The sequence below is a fragment of the Cyanistes caeruleus genome, chromosome 4 (genome assembly GCF_971803275.1).
Source record: "Cyanistes caeruleus chromosome 4, bCyaCae1.hap1.1, whole genome shotgun sequence".
Lineage (NCBI taxonomy): Eukaryota > Metazoa > Chordata > Aves > Passeriformes > Paridae > Cyanistes > Cyanistes caeruleus.
In genome coordinates this window covers 18189583-18211067 of record NC_141704.1, presented here as the reverse complement: position 1 = coordinate 18211067, position 21485 = coordinate 18189583, and the positions used below count along the sequence as shown (strand labels likewise).

The 21485-nt window shown below is 36.0% G+C and overlaps 1 protein-coding gene across 13 annotated transcripts in view; it reads left to right on the top strand.

Moving 5' to 3' along the window:
* Window positions 1-16002, top strand: part of BRD1 (bromodomain containing 1) — a 66270-nt gene extending 50268 nt beyond the window's left edge. For 8 of the 13 annotated variants that reach the window (XM_086886886.1, XM_086886889.1, XM_086886881.1 and 5 more), the window contains 5 exons: window positions 5671-5806; window positions 6960-7087; window positions 8902-9011; window positions 11218-11372; window positions 14102-16002. In XM_086886886.1, coding sequence (XP_086743012.1) covers window positions 5671-5806; window positions 6960-7087; window positions 8902-9011; window positions 11218-11372; window positions 14102-14285 — 713 coding nt within the window. In that variant the 3' untranslated portion in view covers window positions 14286-16002. Of the gene's footprint in view, window positions 1-393; window positions 580-5670; window positions 5807-6959; window positions 7088-8901; window positions 9012-11217; window positions 11373-14101 lie in introns of those variants that run through there. The other 5 variants (XM_086886890.1, XM_086886882.1, XM_086886887.1 and 2 more) reach the window with 2 other exon arrangements.
* The last annotated feature ends 5483 nt before the right edge of the window (window positions 16003-21485 follow it).

Here is a 21485-nt window from a genome sequence, read left to right as displayed (position 1 = left end):
GGTGATTTATTATCTTCTAGTATTCCATTATCTTGTGTGTGCTTATCTGTATATATATAAATCCCCCTAAATCAGTGGCATCCCCTTTCTTACCCTTACTGGAGATATTTTTAGACACATTTCTAAACTGTATCCTTGATACATATCATGCACTTGGAGGTTGTATTCTGTGTTTTCAATGACTTTCAGTATTTTCTTTTTCAAGAAAGAGGCCTGAATCAAAATGAAACTTACTTAGATTGTCCCTTTAGAAAGCTTAGGTTTTAGTGATAGAATATATGGGACACTTGTGTCATTCTCACGGTCTCTGGACACTGCTGTAAGGATGGCTTATTTATTTGAAAGCTCTGTTTCCTTTCAGAGTGACTTAATGGCTTTTTCACTGTCTTCCAGGTTCTCATATTAACTAATATCATGCTGGGTATTTATCTCTTTGGATCCTAATTATTTTCTGTTATCCTCAACATGGAATGGAGTTCAATTAAATGATCATTTTGGAACGCAGAAAGACAATTACATTTGAAGTAATTAATTTGGATCATGTTGGAGACATCAGCCATCCTTAAAACAAAAAACAAATAGAAATGAACACTCTTGGAGGAAGTCTTTGTCATATATGAAACTATGCTCTTCATTCAATATATTGCCCCATTTCCGTAAGTTACAAAGTTGTATGTGTTGTAGTATATGTGACACAGATTGATCTCAGAGTTTTACCAGTTCCAGCATTCTTATTCCCAGAACATGTTTGGTGAGAGCAGATTAGCTAAGAATGCTACATCTCCATCCTCTTCCCTTCCCCCAAAAAAAGCAGTCTCATCATCCTTGGAGAAGTGAAACCTACCAAGAAAAAAAATGTGGGTTTTTTTTTAAATAAAATACACATTTTCCTCTACTGTATATATATTTTAATGAGGAATAACATCACTTGTTCTGGGTAAGTGCACAAGTCACTACTGAAAACAAGACTAAATAGTGTTGTAGAAGTGCTGGTGCACTGTTTGCAGTCATTTTTTGAATGCTCACAGTTCTTTTTGTGGTTGAATCTTAGCCCTTCAGTCCTAGTTTTAGGAGAGCACTTCATCTTACATTTGGATGTGCTTGGTTTTGAATCAAGCCACACATAGTACAGTTTTAATTCCTTTAGAATAATTTCGTTCAAGTCCTGCTTCTTTTTGTTTCAGCAGAACTGTAAGATGTGATTACAGTCTGAAATGTACAGTTCTGTATTCTGGGGCAGCATTTTGTACATTCATGGACATGCTGTGCTGCTCTTTGGACTATACTGAGCTTTGTTCCTCTACCATGTTTTCCTAATTTCTGCTGTCTTTTGGAAATTACCTTTTCTTGCTTCCTTTAATTTAGTATGGGCAACAAGATTCTAACTTGCTTGATGTGTAGGTAGTCAGTGAAAGTTTTAATTGCAGCTTAAGAACAAACTGGCATTGTTGAGAAAAAGTTAAAACTTTGCCTGATAAATACAGTTTTCAGTGCAGTGAGAGACCTGTGGAAAAGTATCAGGCTGATCATCTTTGCCTTACTTTTTTTCTTCTTAGTTAGCACTTCTTTTTTTTTTCAAAATGATTGTGTTATGCTATGATTGACAAGGCAGAAAATTTTCAATGTACATTGAAGTTGAGCTGAAGATTAGAAATGGCAGTAACTCTGCATTTAAGATAAGATTGATAGCAGACTTCATTGTTTGAGAATTCCCTTTTTAATTCAAAAAAGTTAAGTTCTGCTTCCTGAGAGTGGACTGCTTTTTTGAAGAAACTTAAGAACAGAGGTGAAAAGTAAAGGAAATGAACCACTAATGAAAGGCTTTTAGTTTGATCTTTAGGACTTTTGGGGGGAAGAGGAGGATTGTTATTCAGTGGCAATATGTGTAAGAAGTTACATAAAATTTCACTCCATGACTGTAGATAAAGCTCATTTGATCTAAAAAAATCATGAGCTTTTGGAAAGCTTCAAGCAGGAGGAGTTACATCTCATGGATTTTCTTTATTTGATCTTCTTAGTTATATCTACTGATTCAATAAAATGCAAGTTCCTTAGAGCAAATGGAGATCTTTAATTTCACTTACTCTAGCAGCTACAGGACATTGAGTGTTTCATGATTCATGGTAGAAAATAATGTTGTAATGATATAACAGAAACCAAATTGTGTAGTGTATTGGATCTATTTTTGCACATCAGTGCTACTACCATAAAGCACTTAGATTTTACCACTTCCTTTTTTCTGGCAAGTTACAAGGTCACTTGTGAGCTGCTTCATCTATGACTAGATACGAGAGTGATTTGTTTAAAATAAGCCTTGAGATTTTCCCTTAAAATAATGCCTATTCCTTATAACTTCTGAAACATGAACTGTGTAAACTGGAGTCTCATGGATTGTGTAAGCTCCTGTCATTTGGGGCTTGATGCTCAGGAAAATTACTTCTGCAGATAGCTTGCATGTTCTTTGTATTTTTGTACTTCCACAAGCAAGGCAGAAATATGTCTGGGAAGCTCTAAATTATTTTGCACTTTAAGATTCCTTTTTTGTTAAAAGAGTCTTGGGGTTTTTTCGCCATTTACTGTAGTTTAATTCCAGTGGACAACCAAGTACCATCTGGCCACTCTTCACTTCCCCACTCATCCCTCCCCACAGTGGGATGAGGATGAGAATCAGAAAAAGGTAAAACCTCTGGGTTGAGATAAGAACAATTTAATAATTGAAGCAAAGTAAAATACAATAGTGATAATAAAAAAAGGAATAAAATCCAAGAGAAACAAATGACACACAATGCTCTGTTGCACAGCGCACACTAACTAATGCCCAGCCCTGTCCCCCAGCCATGATCAGCCCCTCCCAGCCAACTCCCATCAGTTTATCTATGGTGTGTGGCACTCTGTGGTGTGGAATATCCATTTGACCAGTTCGGATCAGCTGTCCTGGCCATGCTCCCTCCCAGCTTCTTGCTGGGAGGCAAATACACCTGCTCACTGGCAGAGCATGAGACACTGAAAAGTACTTGACTTACTGTCAGCACTACTCATCAATGCAAACATCACTGTGTTATCAACATTATTCTTACACTAAAACAAAATATATCACTGTATCAGCTACTCAGAGCAAAATTTGCTCTATTCCAGCAGAAACTAGGACATCACTGTTAGTAACCATTCTACAGATTGATAAAACATCTTTTATGTAACCTGAAGTGAATTAAATGAGTCATTAAACTCAGAGTTTATATTTAAACTAGAATAAGGCTGGACTGCCACTTCAGAGAGCTGTCTCCATTGCTATAGTTGAATGTTTCTGTTGTATCCCTTGTTTCCTAACTTCAGCAATCACGTGGTTACTTTGTCCAGTGCATTGCTGAAAGCTGGCTCCTTAACATAACCACATATTTCCTTGTACTGACTTGTTTATGATGAGACAACACTATTGCCAGGGACTGAGAGTGCCGAAATATACATTTGGTGACAGCACAGTCATAAACTGATTGAAATAATAAAAATATGAAGCCCTTTTGTCCTGGATGTGCGTGTACATACAAAACCAATGTATGCAGAAATAAGCATCCAAGTCACATTTGGCTTATATATGGTTAAATGTTTTTCACATGTTCTTATAATACAGGTACTTCTTTTTACACTTTCACAGTCCATTGGGAACCTGAACTGTGCCCTTGTTCTAGCAGCAATCATTACTTGATCTGTCTTCCTGTTTAAAATTCAGTCTATGGTCTGACTTGTTTTTGCTGATAGCTGCTTCACATTAGCTAGATGCCTGAGTGATAACTTGAGTCATGTGTCTCCAGCTTGTGGCAGGATGAAAACAAAACAGTTTATATCCCTCACTGAAAAGATAAGTCTGACAGGATATTGAAGAGTAAAAAACCATTTTTTTGCAGACGTAAGAGATGTCCTTTGCAGAATGTTTTTTTAGCTTTTCATTTCAAATGCCATGCAAAATGTATTGTGATAACTTAAATTCCCCTATACACTTTTTCATAAAGCATACTCTGTTTCAGCACAGTCTTAGACCCAATTCCTCCTTAATCTGCAGATATTTTTATCAACTCGCTGAGAGTGAGAACAAGATCAATAAATAGCACTGATTAATAGTTGTGTGCTTGACACTCAGGACAGTGCTACCTTTATCATTTTTCTGCTATGGGAAATCAAAGGCAAATATAGAAGTTACAAAACAAGCACTCTTGAATGAATATTTACAATGTAAACTAAATGACAATGAAAGAGAATGCTTATATGTAAATAATCCAGAACCTTGAACAAATATGCTCCTTTTTCTCTTAAAAATCTAAAATTGTGTTAATAATCCAAATGAAAGGTCTCCTGGGGTGGAGGGGAAAACCCCATAAGTCACTGTATGGAAATGCTTGAAAAATTACTGGATTGTACAAAGTAACTTGCTAAGCTCAAGTTCCTTAGTTATCAGCCTCCTTTGCAGAGGGCTTTGTAACAAACAGACTGGAAGAATTAGTAAAGGGAGTTCTGCCACAATTGTTTTATAGTACAAAGCTCTGGAGGTGAATGTGAAGTTACATCACCTTGTTTGACTGTGTCTGAATGTACAATGATCCTGATAACCTTCAAGCCTTTGGTAGTGGTAAGGATGGCTGGGATGGGTGGCTCTTTCTTCTGTTGCAAGCATCATGCTCAGAATTGAATTTCTTTTAAAATTTTGTAGGCTGCAGTTTGCAGTAGCTGACTGCAGGCTGGTACCATTTGCCTTTTTTTAGTGAGTGCATTTCTGATTGTATTCTAGAGTCTCTGTTGGATTCTTTCCTTGTTAGTCCTAATGTCCACACCTCCACACAAACTCCCACACATCCTGGAAAGTGTTCAGCATGCTATCTTAGAACTTTTCATTTGCCTCTTTAATCAAGTATAGAAATGGCTTAATAAGGACTAAACTGTTTGTATAGCAAACCCAGAGCAAGATTGGCAACAGCCCATCAAATAAGTAGATTGTGATATAAAAGCCTTTTTAATGTTTTCATTACAATTATGGAATTATAATATAATATCCTTCAATGTATATAAACATGTCTTATGGGAAAGCTAATTAAAAACAGTACCATGTGTATTGTTGATTATTGGGGACAGAAAACAGTCATCATTGTGTCAGTCAGCCTGAATTTACTAAAATGGAAATACTACCAGGAAGAATTAGATAGTGTCATGAATAAACCCATACCAGTTTTTACTTAGAGTGTTTGAAAAGATTTTAATGATTACAGCATTGCATTCAAATAAGCCTTTTGTTGACTTGGTAATTGCTTGATTTGTAACATTTTATTTTTAGGAGGCTTTTTTCTACTTAGCTTTTGCAGAGTGATTGTTTTAATAGTTGGAAACATTACTGCAAAGACTGATTTGGTAGTCCATTTAGTATTTCCCATATTGCACTCTCTGCTTGCTTTTTTTTTTTTTGTACCTTACCTGAAGCTCTATCCTGTCTTTAAAATCTGGACAACAGGAACTTTGTATTTATGATACTTCCTTGAAATTACATATTTTGTTAATATTTGTGATCCTTTTCATCACACCCGAAGGACAAAACAATAATGATATATTGTGTGAATACAGAAAGTTGTTAATGAAAATGGTGTGGTTTCCAGTTTGACGCAGTTTATTTCCTGTATTATTCTGCAGGTCTGTCAAATGGTTTTGGAGATGAAAGTAAAGAGAGAGCATTAGATGATACTCCAGGAAGAAAAGTTGAACCTCGTCGCCGCTGTGCATCAGAATCTAGTATTTCATCTAGTAACAGTCTCTTGTGTAACTCAAGGTAAAGCTGTAAATACAAAATACAGATTTGAGACTGGATAAATCCGTTTTCTGTAGTGCTTGTGACCCGTGTTGGAGGATTGCATAAATTCTGGAAAAAAGAGCGTGTTTCAATTTTCTCAGTTCTGTCAGATCTGAGATACTTTTCAGGATTGCTGGGATTCATCTGTTGAATTCAGGTTATTGCATATCCAGGCAGTTACATTTTTAAACTGACTGTGCTTCTCTTGCTCTGTAAAGATACAGATATGTTTTTGCATATAGTATCTTGGCTTCCTATCCTACCTTCCTAATCCAGAACACTAAAAATGTGTTCATTTTTCTGAGGGCAAGAGAGAAGCAACTTACAAAGCAGAGTCTTGTACACAGAAAAGGTAGTTTGACAGCTTTGGAACTGTAGGTTGCTGGGAAGGTACTACAGTGATGATAGGAACTCTGTACCAGTCTTGGCTTCCTCTCCATAGAGTCTATTGTTAAAGACAGGACTGTCACAACAGACACTTCTGCCACCACTGATGTCTCCATCACCAATGGTGCATTTTCTGAGAGAACACTAATCTCTGGGTGAAAGGTAGCTGTCTCCAGTCCTGGGCTATAAGGATGGGACATACAGGAGAGTATAGGGTAAATCTGTTACACAGAAAAAGAGGACAGTATTCATGTGTTCAGGTTAAGCGCATGGTTAACGCAGTCATGTCAAACAGGCTTCCATAAACAAAGAGAATTTAATATGGCATCTATTCTAAATGTGATATTCTAGATCAAATTGTCAGTAAAATTGTTAAGATTCTATTTTCAGATTTCTTGAAGAAAACTCAAGTGTGCAGAGAACAATTTTCCCATTTTGAGTAGAGACATTTCACAATGGAAAGACTGGAATTTGTAGTGAGAAATTAGAGAATAGTTGTGTTTTCTATGTAGTAGAACTGTTTGGGCAGTGGAACTGTCTTTGCTGATAACCGCACAATTCTGTGTATGAAAATAATCGGGGCTTTGGCTTTCATGTTGTTTGCATTTGTTACTCAAAATATTTTTAGAGCTTGCTCCACTGATTTTACTCTTTACTAATGAAATTTAAATTCCTGTTCAAAATGTTGATTTATAGTGAACAATGTTAATTATCAAGTAATGTTTTAATATTAATACTTTTGTAGTTTCAGTCTACCGAAGTGTGGTAAAGGTAAACCTGCCCTGATACGGAGACACACACTGGAAGATCGAAGTGAACTGATATCATGCATTGAAAATGGAAACTATGCCAAAGCAGCAAGAATTGCAGCTGGTAACTATAAATAATTGAATTCTTAGTAGTACTGTATAATTCTGTTAATTTATTTGCCAGATTCTAACATGCTTATTTTTACTGCTTAAATACATTAAGTCTTCTGAGAGTGTTGTTGATATCCTTCTAGAAACTACTGAGTTCTGCTTTTGACTCTCTAAAAACGTCTAAAAGAATAGTATCTGACAAGTAGTATACTGACAAATAGTATTTTGATTAATTTTCTCTCCTTGCTTGAGGAAATAAAGAGTAGATGACATTTTCTTTTACAGATCTTGTAAAACAAAATTAGTAATCATGTGCTAGGTTAGTAACCCCTTACTACCATGTGGAATAAATTCTGACTAGGAAGAATTATAAGACTCTTACTTGAATATACACCTGAGAAGTCTTTGAGTCTGGCTGCATGCATCTATCAGCTTGTGTATGATTTCCTATTCATCATTAAAATACCATTTTCTTTGTAGCTCTTTCTTGTTAGCTGTCCTGAAGAAGAGGACTTGTACTGTTTTTATGTACGAGATGTAGTTCTACATACATATTTTTTTTAAGCAGTCTGTAAATGAAGGACGAATTAATTGAAACCCTCATGGCTCTTTCTAACTGACATGCTAGAAATTTACAAACTGTTATTAACAGAGCAGAGGAATAGAACTTACTGTGCAGAATGATTGAACTAATTTTTTGTTATGTGATCAAAACAATACTTTCCTCTTGCTATTTTTACTTATAAATGGTCTTAAATCACCTTTTTTCCCTAGTATGTTTTTGTAATGTTGAGATAGAACATGTATCTGCATGCCACCTTTCATTATAAATAAGCAATGCTCATTTGAAATGCACTTTCTCTCAGGAGTAAGTATTGCCTGACTGCTGAAAATGCAGCTGCAGCCCCTGAACTATATCTTGGTACCAGGCTTCCCCATACAAGAGGTGCTGCCTGACCTTTACAGCATATGAACTTGGATAACTTTTCCCCCGTTGATCACCACCCCAAGTTCTTCTTTAGGGTGTAACTCACTGCCTTCAGTCTCTGGACTACTGTATCTAAGGGATCAGTTGTGGTTTTGGTTGACTGAAAGGCTTAAGCTCGTCTCAGGCTTCAGTCCATCGCTGAGGAGTGGAGAAGATAATTGAGCATTCTGGTAGAAGTGCACAGTAACATAAACTCAGTTGTTAATTACCCTGCTTTTTGAGAAGAAATAAAACACTAGTGCTGCTGCCTGGAAACCTGTTGATGTTTTTGAACTTGACCGCCGGAAAGGGCAGGGCAGAGAAACCAAGAAAACTTGTTAAAAATAAATAGAAATCAAAATGCAGGTTAGAATTTAGGCATAAGAATAAAAAGGTGTACCAGAGAAGTATTGTTAAATTACCAGGTGCTAATCTCAGTGTGAGTATCTAGGTATCCAACACTTGGAAATATGTACATTAACTTGCATCTTGAAAAACATCACCTCTGTGACAGGATTGTCATTGCAGTTGTAAAAGAAACTGTTATTTGAAGTACCATAATTTTATGTTTTCTTTGGAGCTTTTTGAAAGTGAAAGAATTATTGGAATTTGGCATACACTTCCTAAGAACTTAGATGTTTTAAGATCCACTATTTCTAGAAGCATCTAAACCCTTATTCTTTATCTGTAGGCTTGGAATAAAGTAGTAATATCATGTCAAGAGCTCTTATGAATACTACCTTGTTTTTATTGGTATTTGCATTCTAAGGATCATGAGCTATTGATAGGAAACCAAGAAATGCAGATTTGTCTGAGGTTTCATTCTGGAACATTTTAATTTTGTATTTCTTTGTTCTCAGAAGTTGGGCATAGCAGTATGTGGATTTCAACTGATGCTGCAACATCTGTTCTTGAGCCTCTAAAAGTAGTATGGGCCAAATGCAGTGGATATCCCTCTTACCCAGCTCTGGTAAGTGCCCAGATTCCCAGAAGTACTACAGTAGTGACTGTTTCTGGTCTAAAAACACCATGCGCAAACTTAAGGTAATTGGTAAATTCCCATTCAGGTTGAATAAAAGTTGGCTTATTCTGCCCTCTTTACCATGCACTGAGTTTGTAATGTTATTGCAGTGTCATATTTTAAATCAGTAACTTCTGCTACACTGCCTGCCCTTTGAGATGTGCAGTACTCCTGTGTCACGGTTTAACCCAGACAGCAGCTGAACCCCCTGCAGCCACTCGCCTGCTCCCCGTGGGCGGGAGGAGAGTTGAAAGAGTCACAGTGAGAAAATTTGTGGTTGAGATAATGACAATAGGGAAATAATAATGAAAGCAAAAGCTGTGCACACAAGCAAAGCAGATTCATTCACCACTTTCCATTGGCAGCAGGTGTTCAGTCATCCCCAGGAACACAGGGCTTCATCACATTTGGCTTGGGAAGACAAATACCATCACACTGGCCATCCCTACCTTCCTCCTTCGCCCAGCTCTATATACTGAGCATGATGCCATATGGGATGGAATATCCCTAAGGTCAGTTGGAATCGGCTGACATGGCCATGTCCCCTCCCAACTCCTTGTGCACCCCCAGCCTCCTCATTGGTGGGGCAGTGTGAGAAGGGAAAAAGGCCTTGACTATGTATAAGCATTGCTCAGCATTAACAAAAGCATCTTGATATTGTCAATGCCATTTTCAGCTCAAATCCAAAACATAGCCCCATAGTACCTACTGCAAAGAAATTGTCTCTGTCCCCGCTAAAAACAGCATACTTGTCTCAGTAGTCTTCATTTCTACATTATTTATTATTTCTGTTGCAAAATGAGTATAAAAATACTCTTGATTCTGTAATGCATTAAAGAAACAAAAAACTCAGTGGCTGGAATAAACTGCAGCCAATTGTGAGTGATATACTGGAAGCTTAAAGCTGTTGTTAATACAAGAGATATATATATATATATATATATGTGTGTGTGTGTGTAAATAAAGGAGAAACAGACACAGTTCTACTTACATCAAAGGTTGAAGAGAAAATATTGACCAAGTGTTTGGCTTTAGTCCTTTGGGGTTTATATGAACTGTTCATACAATGGCTTGATTTATGTATGAGTCTGGAGAGTCATGACTTGATATGTGTGTGCTAAGGACAATATGAAATGTAATCATACAGAGTCAGGTTAAAACCTCTGGAGGTACATTATAGGACTCAAATACATTTGGGTCAGATGCTGAAAATTTGATGATTTGATGATTGTCTCTTGAAAGGTGTTAGCGCTAGATTTAAACTGATGAAGAAGACCAAATGGTTCCTTTTCTGCTGCCTTCTTTATGTCAGCATTGGTGTTTCTGAGAGTGCGACAAGTTGAGGAGTTAAACCTCTGTCAAGAGAAGAAAATTCTTCTGATTTCTGCAAGCTCCCCACAGTATTAGCATTCTATTCATTTATTTCCCGAAGTCAGTTACTGTGGATTAAGATTGGTGCCAGTGTGGATGGTGGAAAAACAACAGGAGTTTGTAGAGTAGGAGATGGGTGGAACAGGCATGGATTAAAAACCTTTCTTTGGGTAGAAGCTAAGCTCTTCATAATGCTGTGAGCTGCCTGCAAAGGAGTTTTTCCATCAGAATGGTTAGTTTAATGTTAGTAGCATATTCCCTCTCTCCCTCAAGTTTTGTTTAGAAAGACTGTGACTGTAACTGCATGTTTTGCTGAATCATTACATTTGATATGCAAGATATTTGAAAGTTACACCTTTTTTTTTGCTTTTGTTTATAAATTTTTGCTCCAGAGTTTGGATATGGAGCATGTGTTTTACAGAAATACTTACAGCTTAACATGGGTTGGTTCTTTCAGGTATATGAATTTCAAACACCAAAATTTGAGCTTTTAGAAATCCTGGTTTGACTTTTTCACTCTAAAACCTGCTTGTCAGTCTCAAGGTTGTACTAAGTGGAATTAAAATAGGACTTTAAGAAGAACTGATGCTGGCAAAAAATGCCACTAGGTCTCCTCTGTGCCTATTCAGCTTATGTCAGAAAGTTGTGTGTAACACAAAGTCAGTTTATATCCAGTAGCTGTTTAGTTCATTATTTATTTTGTGTTAGCTTACTTTGTAATACCGCCTTAAAATGAGTTACACAATTTTAAATATGAGGAACTATCCTTTCTTCTCTCTTACAGATTATTGACCCTAAGATGCCTCGTGTTGCTGGCCATCACAATGGTGTTACTATACCAGTGCCACCTCTGGATGTACTGAAAATTGGAGAACAAATGCAGACCAAATCAGATGAGAAACTATTCTTAGTACTATTTTTTGACAATAAAAGAAGTTGGTATGTTATTGAAATGTATTGTTTGATGCAGTGACTTAAAATTTTAAGACCCAGTACCTTTGATCTAGAAGAAAATTGGAACATTTTTTTTCCATGGATATAATTCCTATGGAAGTATAAACTGTAAGATTAAAATTTCGTATTTGAGTCTATATTTGGACTAAGATATATATCATCACTGAAAGATACCTTTTTATTGTCAGTTTGGAAAAAAATAGTATAAGTTATTAGTCTTCTTTATTTACTAGCTGCTTTCATTTATTGACCTGATGAAATTGCTTCATTGTTTCATAGGTTTTTTAAAGTTATAGTCTAACATTTGTCTCTATCATTCTTCATCATTGCTTTCTGAATTACAACACTTCTTCTCCCAGTCTGCTCAAGTGCGTTTTCTTTGTATTTTTAACCTCTGTTTAGTTAATCCTTTATTAATACTTTCATTTGAAGTTCTTAGCCTTTTCTAATTTTTTTTTTTCGTTAAACCTTCCCTGTTTCTGGTTATTTTGGCATCAGCAGTATGCTCTGTAGAGCCTGAAGGGGAATAATTCACATAACAAAACATTTTCTTTCCCTCCCCCATGGCCTTCAGTTTTAGGGCTGATGGGGATTTTTTGGGGACATAGGGGGAGACACACTAGATATTTTGGTGTTCTTTTGGTTGTTAGGGTTGCTTTTGTTTCTGGTTTTGTTTTCTGGGGTTTTGCTAGGCATAGAAGCTTCTCATCTACCTTTCAGCAAATTATTATTTCTTTCCTGTGTTCTCTGTAGACACTTTCCTTGTTTCCATACAGGTCAAGCTAACTGTAAATATGTCCATGTCTCATTTTTCTCTTGAATTTGCTTACTTTTTATCAGTTTCCTCTTCAGGTGATTATATGTGGCGTCTAGTGATGCTGCCATTCTCTTGACTCCTTCTATGCCAGTACGCTATCATTAAATAAATTCCCGCCCAAAATTTATAACTGATGTTTGCTCTTCTGCCCCTTAGATTTTTTTGCATAATTTCTGTGTTTTTCAGTTATTTTCTTACTTCATTGGTACTTCTTCATAATTATCTTTCTTTCAGTTGCTCAGGATGCCATAAGCTCTTGCATTCTTCTGCCTTTGTTTGCAGAGAACATCTGCATTTAAACATACTCAGCATTCTGTTTCTCATTTTTTTCTCTTACTGGTGTCACCAGTGTAATGCATGTTTTTCCTGGTCACTTCCTTAATAATTGCTCTGATTGCTTCTTGATCTGGGGAGTCCTCTGCAGTATAAACTTTCCTGATTAGTCTCTATATGCAGGTAGTCCTAAATAACGTAAATATTGTGCAAAGTTGTCTCTGATGGGTACTCTGCACAGATAGACAGGAAAAGACTCAATACTTCTTCCAGCCCCTTTACTCCCCTCCACCCTGACCCCACCAACTTGTTTTGGTAATGATTCTTTTATTGTTATTATTTTGACACTTATAATTCTATCTCTGTTGTGTCTCTTTTAGTCTGGAAACCCCTGTTAGTGATTTTCATTCATCTGCAGGGTGTGTGTCACCTTCAGTCTGTGATACCAGTGTCTATCCCCTGTGGATTTTCGTATTTGTTTCTTCTTCGTCTCCCTGCTTATATCTGGAGGACGTGCAAAGCTTTCTTTTAAAAATACCTTCTTAAAACTTCCTTTGATCTGTATTAAAACTGATAATGGTTAGACTGCTGCTTTTCATGCTGTTTTCATACTGTGTCCTTGTATTGACTCTTCACATTTTATTTCAGTGTGTGCTCAATACAATAAGACTCTAGTTTAGAGTCCTTTAAAAGAATGAAAATATTTCAATAGCCAAATTTACTTATTTAAAAGAATTTTTTTTCAGATTTGACTTTCTGATTTCCTGTTGGTTTGGCTTTAAATGGTCTCCCAAACTAATGTTTTTAAACAAAAGGAGGGCATCTGCCTTCTGAAGGATTGAGATTGCAGACTACAGTAACATATCTTAAAGATATTCATTAATTTACCTAATTTTTGTATTCCTTAATGTCTGTATCTTCAGAAAACAGGATTACAATTAACATTTATGAAAATTATATAAATTTAATTTATACTTTAAAACGTTCTAAATATTTATTTTTTAACTAGAAGAATGGGATGTGGAGCTTTTTCCATTATCACTCCTCCATGCCTAGAATTTGAAGATATTTATGGAGCTTAAAACAGAAAAGGACCCTGAGCACGGAGCTAGTGGGATTTCATTCTGCAGGGTAAAAACATGCTAAGGCAAAACTTCCTTGCCAGTTTAGCTTTCCCCATAAAGAATAAATTGAGGTGCCTGAAATGTAAGGCAAAAATCCATCATCTGAAAACTCCTTGTAGTAATGGTAGGGAAAGAATGAAGAGAAACAATACTGTGTCAGGTGAATCTTGAGCCCATGTCCATTGTTAGTTGCTGCTGTCTATTCTTCAGCTGCATCAGTATTTTAGGCTAATTTTTTTCTGTTGATATTTAATCACTAAGTATATATCATTGAATTGGAATGTATTCTGTTTTATGAAAGAGCTTTTTTTAATAGTTCATGTTCTTTAAATATGTAAGGCAAGTGAGCACTATCTTAAAAGGTGTTTTATTGTTTTGCTTAAGATGGTAAAGCTGATCTGTGATATGAGAAACGTGGCATAGCAGCCCTGACATTTCTGGACAGACTTCTTGACTTTATTCTATATTTAATGAATTTATTTTTTGCCCTTTTCTTACAGGCAGTGGCTTCCAAAATCCAAAATGGTTCCCCTTGGGATAGATGAGACCATAGACAAGTTAAAAATGATGGAAGGACGTAACTCAAGCATACGAAAAGCAGTAAGAATTGCTTTTGATCGTGCTATGAATCACCTGAGCCGAGTCCATGGAGAACCAGTCAGTGACTTCAGTGATATTGACTAACAGAGATTCTCTAGCAAGGCATTGAAAATACCACAGAGACTTGAACTCTACTAATGAGCCTCTTTGTCTAAAAGAATGTATTAAAGATACAACCCCTTAATTGTTGATTCAGTGGCTGAGTTCTGCAAACTTGAAATAGTTGAGCAATTCTTCTAAATCACCATTGCCATATTGATTAATTATTTTATTGTGTTGTAGATTGGAGGATTTTCCACTAAACCTGTTAAAATGTCTTGTTCATAGTGTTCATAATTGTACATAAATGTATATTCAACACTTAACTTATTCTGATTTTAGAAGTAGCTCCTTAATTCCTTTTATAATTTTGCTAGGGAGGGAATTGGTTTTTGTTTTTTCCATGCTTTTTATTTTTTTTTCCTTCTTTCTGAGGTTAAGTTACCTAAGCACCATCTTCCAGCTTAAGGTGTTTAGTGGATCTTAAAGCCTAATATCAAAATGGCATCAAATAGATGTTTGCCTAAATCATATACACAGTATGGTGCTGCTTGTATCATTTCTTCCTTGGTCTGTAGCTTCTGAAAAAGACTTCTGAATGTTCGTGTAAATTGTTGCTCTTTGCACAAAGTACCACATATTTAAGATTGATGTAAATTTACAATTACAAATATGTATTTTAAGAAAGGAAGTTGCATTATTTTGGAGGGTACTTTGTGAGAAAGACATCAATAAAAAATATACTATGTACATCACTTGCAAATCACCAAAAACACTCCATTGTTGCTCAAAATGACTTAAGGTTGTTATTGTTTTAAACAAACCTGGCTTAAAGCCTGCAAGCACATTATTTCTTTCAAAACCATATCCCATTTATCTCCTATTGGTTTAATTTTGTTGATATGTGTGCCTCCCTGTGTTTTATTTATTGTAGAAAATGTATTAATTTGCTTTATAATGAAAAATAAAATTGACAAATATATTGATATGCATTTTTATACAGGCACATGAGAAGACAACTTGCTTTGGGAGAAAAATGTATTGGAAATTGTATAAAATAACTCGATGGTTTGTGTGTAATTTGGTTTTTTGGTAACTTGTAATCTTTCGTTTCCAATGAGGGGATTTATGTAACTTTTAATTTAGAACACTTTGGTAGCAATAGAAACTTTGGATACATTTTTGTATGGTACATGTGATGTATATAGAATTAGTACTTTATTTTTATTTTTAAGAAGTAAAGCATTATGTTTGGGCAGGGGGAAGAAGGAGGGTGGGTTTCCAGAACTGCATTTTTATATTAAAAAGAAAAAAAATAAAGTCAAGATATTGATTGTTGTAGCTACTTTATTCCTACCTTCACTGAGATACTGAATTTGTAACAATGAAAATGGCAAGGTATGTTTGCAATGTGATTTATAATGGCTCCATTATTTATAAATGCACTGTGTTTGAACTCTTTTGCAGTGATATCGTAAATACTGTACCAAGTTATATAATATGAAACACCAAATAATGCATATGAATGCACGAAGTATTTATGCCCAGCTTTTTTATAAAGGATTAGCAAATACAGCAAAACCAATACTTTTTAAATCTTTTTTTTAAAACTTCATTGAATAGCATACTTCATTGTTAAACCTGCTTGAATCTTTATTTTAAAGGGACAATTACTTTTTAAATAGTTTTTAATGTTTTTATTCTCTATTGTTTGTAATACCCCCGTAGAAGCTTGAAATAAAATTTCTTTCTCAACTGTAAATTTTGTCCTGAATTTAGCCCCTGAGATTTTGCTGCAGTGCCCATTTTCTTACCCTGTGACTGAGCTGTTCCAGAGGCACTGGGCCAAGAAGCTGAATGTTCTCCTGTGGCACCCAGCATTGTCCTTACTGAGTGAGCCCTTTGCATAGGAGGTATTTCAGTTAGCTGAGACCAGTGGCCTGTGATAGACCCTGGTAATTAGGGATGAGCTGGATAAATTTCACAAATGATCAAGCAAATGGTTTTCTCAGACTTGACAGCAGATACAGCTTTAGGGAGAACAGTGATGGCAAGTACCCTGGAAGGACCATCACTGAGTTATGCTGCTGTGATGGCCACAACAGCCACATCAGTTAGAAAAATTAAAATCTGGTTGTTTGCATTAAATACAATACAATGATTTCAAGGATCTGCTGTATAATCATGCTCTTCTTTAAAGGGAATGGAGCCTAATTTGGGCAGTGTTGGAACAGTAGAACCACTTGTCATCATTAGGACTCTGTTAAAGGTGTTAAAAAAATACGCTGGATCAGATTTTATTTCTGGCTGGTTCCACAAAATGTACTCAGATTTTGAATGTGTAAAACTAGATAATGATTCTCATTTTGGTGCACAGAGAAATGGCTTTTTTCTGTCTTGGATCTTGGAAAACTGAAATGCAGTTACAACAAAAGTTGGAAGATGACAGTACTTGTATGATCAGAATGTTGATACCTGTGAAACACAAAGTGTCAGTAAAAAAAAAAAGCGCACAGTTGCAAAATGATTCGTCAGAATGCTCCCTACATTCTCAGTTGCTTCACACACTAGCAATATAGTGGGGGGGAAAGAGCTCATCTTTTATATGAAAAAAAAATAAAAAAATAATTTTGGAGCATTTTTTTAAAAATCACATCTTCTGGGAAAGCTCTAGTTTGAATTTTGCTCAAACTTCCAAGTCTTATGATTTTTCCTTTCAGAGATAGTTTCTTCAGTTCTTGAAGAAGGAAAATGTCCTGCCTTCATCTTTGAGGCACTCAGGAGAATTATCAGCTGGAAAACTTTACTGATTTAAAGAAGCCTGGTCAGTATCCTGACACAGCACACCACATCTTCTGATGGAACTGGCATGAAAGGCTCGTTTATTTTTGTTCTGCATATGCAGTGGAAACTCTGAAGAAGAAATCCCAGGAATTCTTCCCAGATCCCGTGAGGGGAGTTTGCAGCAGTGTCAGTTGCTGTTCCCATACTCTCTTGTGGTCAAGTCTGGTATTGTCCAGTGCCTCTTGAGATTGGGTCAAAATTTAAAATAATTTCTCAGACTTGGCAATCTTTGGTGTGACTGGGTGTTTTGAATGGATTTAATACCTACTTAGCAAAGGAAGTCTGAGCTCCAAAGCTGCTTTATTTCCAAATTCTGGGGCCTAGCCAGATACAGTGGTCAGATGAGTGCGTGCATACTGGAGTGTTTTAGACCAGGTTCCTCTACAATGGTAATAGCAACAAAATAAAGTGGAAATTAGTATTCTAGTGGAGAGAAAAACTGGAACATCACATTCTGGCTTGCCAGCTTTTTGGGGAGTGTTACAGTTGTAATACAGGGTGTAAGTTTGCACGTTCACTTCTCAGTTCTGGTGTGATCATTTCCTGTTAATATAAGCATGAGACCTACATCATCAGTTAAAACGAAATATGAAACTGTCTTTTCTTGTATCAAAATATGAGCAATTGTGTTGTGATTTTCTGTCTTTTTCACTAGAGGGAGCAATGCACACAGACCATCAGCATCCACAAAATAAGTATTCAGTTTTTCATTTTCAAAATGCTGCTATTAAACTTACTGATTGTGAACAGTCTTTTTTGCTTCTAGTATTTCTAGTCCATCAGAAGTAGCTTTCTCCATTTTTGCTACAAGTGGGCCGATTTGGAAATGCTTAATTTTAACTAGAACTACTACAAAGGACAAATTGCTCTGGATTCTCTGGCTCTCATGTCTAATTGCAAGTGACAGATGAGTAACTTCTTACACTTTTATTTAATTGTTGATTTTCTTTCCACAGTTGTATTATGTAGTGTTAGAAAATGACTCAGAGGTGGTTGCTGCTGGTAGCACAGTGCAAGTCAAACACATCAATTAAGAGAAATACTCAAGTTTGAAGGTGAAGGTTCCAGATGAGACAGTTGTTCTGTCCTGCAGCCTGGCAAGGGGAGGTTGTCTTGAGGATGTGTGCAAAGGAATCAAATAAATTCATCTCAGTCTTCTGATCATATGGGTAAAGATTGTTGTCTATGTGAGAAAAAACTTTTCTATCCTAGTATATGTGTAATAAAAAACATGGAAGTGAAATGTAAATGGAGGAGACATTTACTGTCCACATCCAGCTTAGTATCCTTTTTGAATTCTAGGGAGATGTAACTGTAGTCTCTGTTCAGCTTCCCTGGAAAGAGTCCCAAGTAGGTTTAGCCTAAGAAGATGGGTTAGGAATGAATGCTCACACATCTTCCTCTCCTATGGTCAGTTACTGTGTCCTTCACTCCTCCACACCTGGCTCTGTTGAGGAGATGGTTACTGTCCACATCCAGCTCTATGAGAATAGGAATTTTCACATCCTTTTTTAAAAAAAAAACCACCCAAAAATACAGAAAAATCTTATGTAAATCCATGGAAAGTACAAGGAGGACAAAAGAGAATCTACACCTGTCATTTTAATGGGAAAGCAGTTGTTAATAGACAGTCCAAAGATGATAAAGGATTGGAGTTGTTTTGATTGATTTTGTGGGCTTTTTTGGTCACTGTTTTTGTGATTGTGACAGTTCATTTTTTCAGTCTCCTAGTCCTTGTTAAAAAAACATGGATACTACCCTCCTTTTGTAATTTTGCTTTAGGGCCATGGAAATTTGATGCTCATGCTCAAGTAGATGGAGAGCCACAGGAACATGAGTAATTTTTGTTAATAATCAATAGGGAACTACTGAAAACATCAGCAATTTTTTGCCATGAAACTTGCAGGATTTTGGGACTTTGAAGATTGTCTAATTTTTAAGCGTGCAGAGTTCACAAACGTATTGTAACACTGTAAATTACTTTAGTTGTAAGAAAAGCAATCATGTCTTCTTTTCTGAAGAGATATTTTAAAAATAATTTACAGTTAAGGTGTGCATAAAGTGTTCCTGCTTAAGGTTTTCTGTTTAGCACTTCTATATAGCACTTTCTGTTTAGCACTTACTCTATAATGAAAATTTTATAAGGAAATCATTTGATAAGGAAAATAAGATAATAAAATGATCTTAATTAAAAATAACCATAAAACTTAATGTAATAGCTATTATATAGATATTATATTTAAAATATTAATATTAAAATAATGAAGATAATATCATTTTATGCTGTAGAACAAAGGATCCACTTTATTTTCAAGGTTTTCAAATAATTCTGATTTTTAATGCTGTTTTAATAAAAGTCTGTTGTTCCTCAGCTGTCTCTTTCACTGAGGATGACTGACAGCAAACCAGTACTTGTCAGGAAGCACAAAACAGAAAACACGATGTCACACAGACGAGAGCAGACGTTTGGACAATCCCCACCAGGTGCTCAGTGTGTCAGTGCTTCCCTTCCATGAATCACACAGTGCAGGAACTCCTGGGCAAAGCAAGCAAACAAACTTCCTGCATGGATTTCACACATGCCCATTGAAGCAGTGGGGTAGGGACTTCTGGGCATTAAAAACAAAACAAAAAAACTTAATAATTTTGTGATAGGAACTGTGCAATAGCAGGTCATTGTTCTTGATGGCCCAGAAGGTCTCTTTAATGTTGTGTCATTAATTCTTATTTGTTAAGCTGCCTCATGACAGACAAATAAAATTTTTTACCTAATTTTCTTAGGTCTAATTTTACTATGAATTATTTTCCTTTCTCTCCCCCTAATTCACCTGTTAAAATAAAATCAGAGTAAGTAATCAGAATTAATGGTTCGCAGGATGAGAGAAGCAAATATGCTGTGGTTTTTTGCTCTCCTTTTCATTTACTTACTCTCACATTCTGTTTATTATTCACTTCATGATGTTTTGCATTGTGTTGGTGTTTATACACGTCATATCATTAAGCAATATAAAAGTTCTAGTTTATATAAAGATGATACTTTGTGTAAATAAAATATGTCATCCAATATTGTATTTTTTTTCTGTTTTTCAGAAGACCTTCTGGAATGGAGTGAAAAATACTTCTCATCAAAATAAAGAGTAAGAGAGAATTGTTGGCAGTTAGGAGAAGTTACTGAATTGATTTATCAGAGACTATGCCTGTCAGCCAGAAAATACAAGGAAAAGGTAAAGTAAACTGAAGAGGTAAAGTACTGATGACAGTAAAATAGTTTTTATTTTAAAAGCCCTGATTCCTAGGCAAGGAAAAAGAAGACTGCATAGAAAATGAGAGCAGGATTAGGAAACGAGAGCAGGATTTTCAGTTTAGAGTTAGAATAAAAAAAAATAAGGTCAAAGACAGTAACAGCAGCAGATAGTCACATGACACCTTCTCCAGAGCCTTCCATGCCAGAGACTGTTCATGCTGCTTATTACTGCAATTGTTCAAAGTGTCTGTCAAGTCTCCCATGCTTCATATAAGCTATTTGCATAAAAATAAACCATTAGCATTTTAACACCTCAGCAATAAAAAGTTTTAGTTTTGAAAACCTTGGTATTATTTTATATTTAACATTCTGTAGTTTCATTAATCTTGGTTAGTGTGACACTGTCTTATGTGTCCAGGGTTGCTAGAGTTGACAGTGATGTATGCAGTCAGGTTAGGTGTAGCTAATGAACTACACAAGTCTGTTTTATTACCTGTCTCTCTAAAAATTACTTTTAGGGACAGCCTGAAGTTCGTATTAGCTTTTGTATTCAAAAGTCTCTTTAATGTCAGCTATATGTGCACAATTACCAGTTAAAGAACAAACAGCCTTGAAAGTGAAAACACAGTTGCAAAGCTGAAGCTGAGCCTGTATAGCTGTTACATTTTCAGCAAGAGAGCACAGGAAACCTTTGCAGTAGATATTGGTCCTCTCAAGCACACATAATCAAATTACCACTTTCTTTTCTGATATTTTTGGGATCCGCTATAAAAGAAAACCACAGGCTGTTTGGCTATAAGTTTAGACAACCTCTTACTGATTAATTTGATTACAAACAAGAGGGAAAACAGTTCCAGAGCAAAACAAAGGAATACATGGCTGAGTGCTGCTGCTGCTGTCGTTAAATTAGTTCTGATAAAGCTCCTGTTGGTGGAAATTGAGTGAATTGTCCAATAACAGTAGAAATTCAGATTGTCCAGGGCCACAGAGAAAGCCTGGGACAGAGCTAGGAATCAAACTGAATACATTTATGCCTCAATGACAAAATTATGTCTTCTTTTTTAATCAGTTGGTAGATTTGGAATTTAATCACTGGCTCGGCTGCTCAGTGAATTTTGTTAGAAAAGGAGTGTGTGGAGCTGACCCCAGCTAGCAGC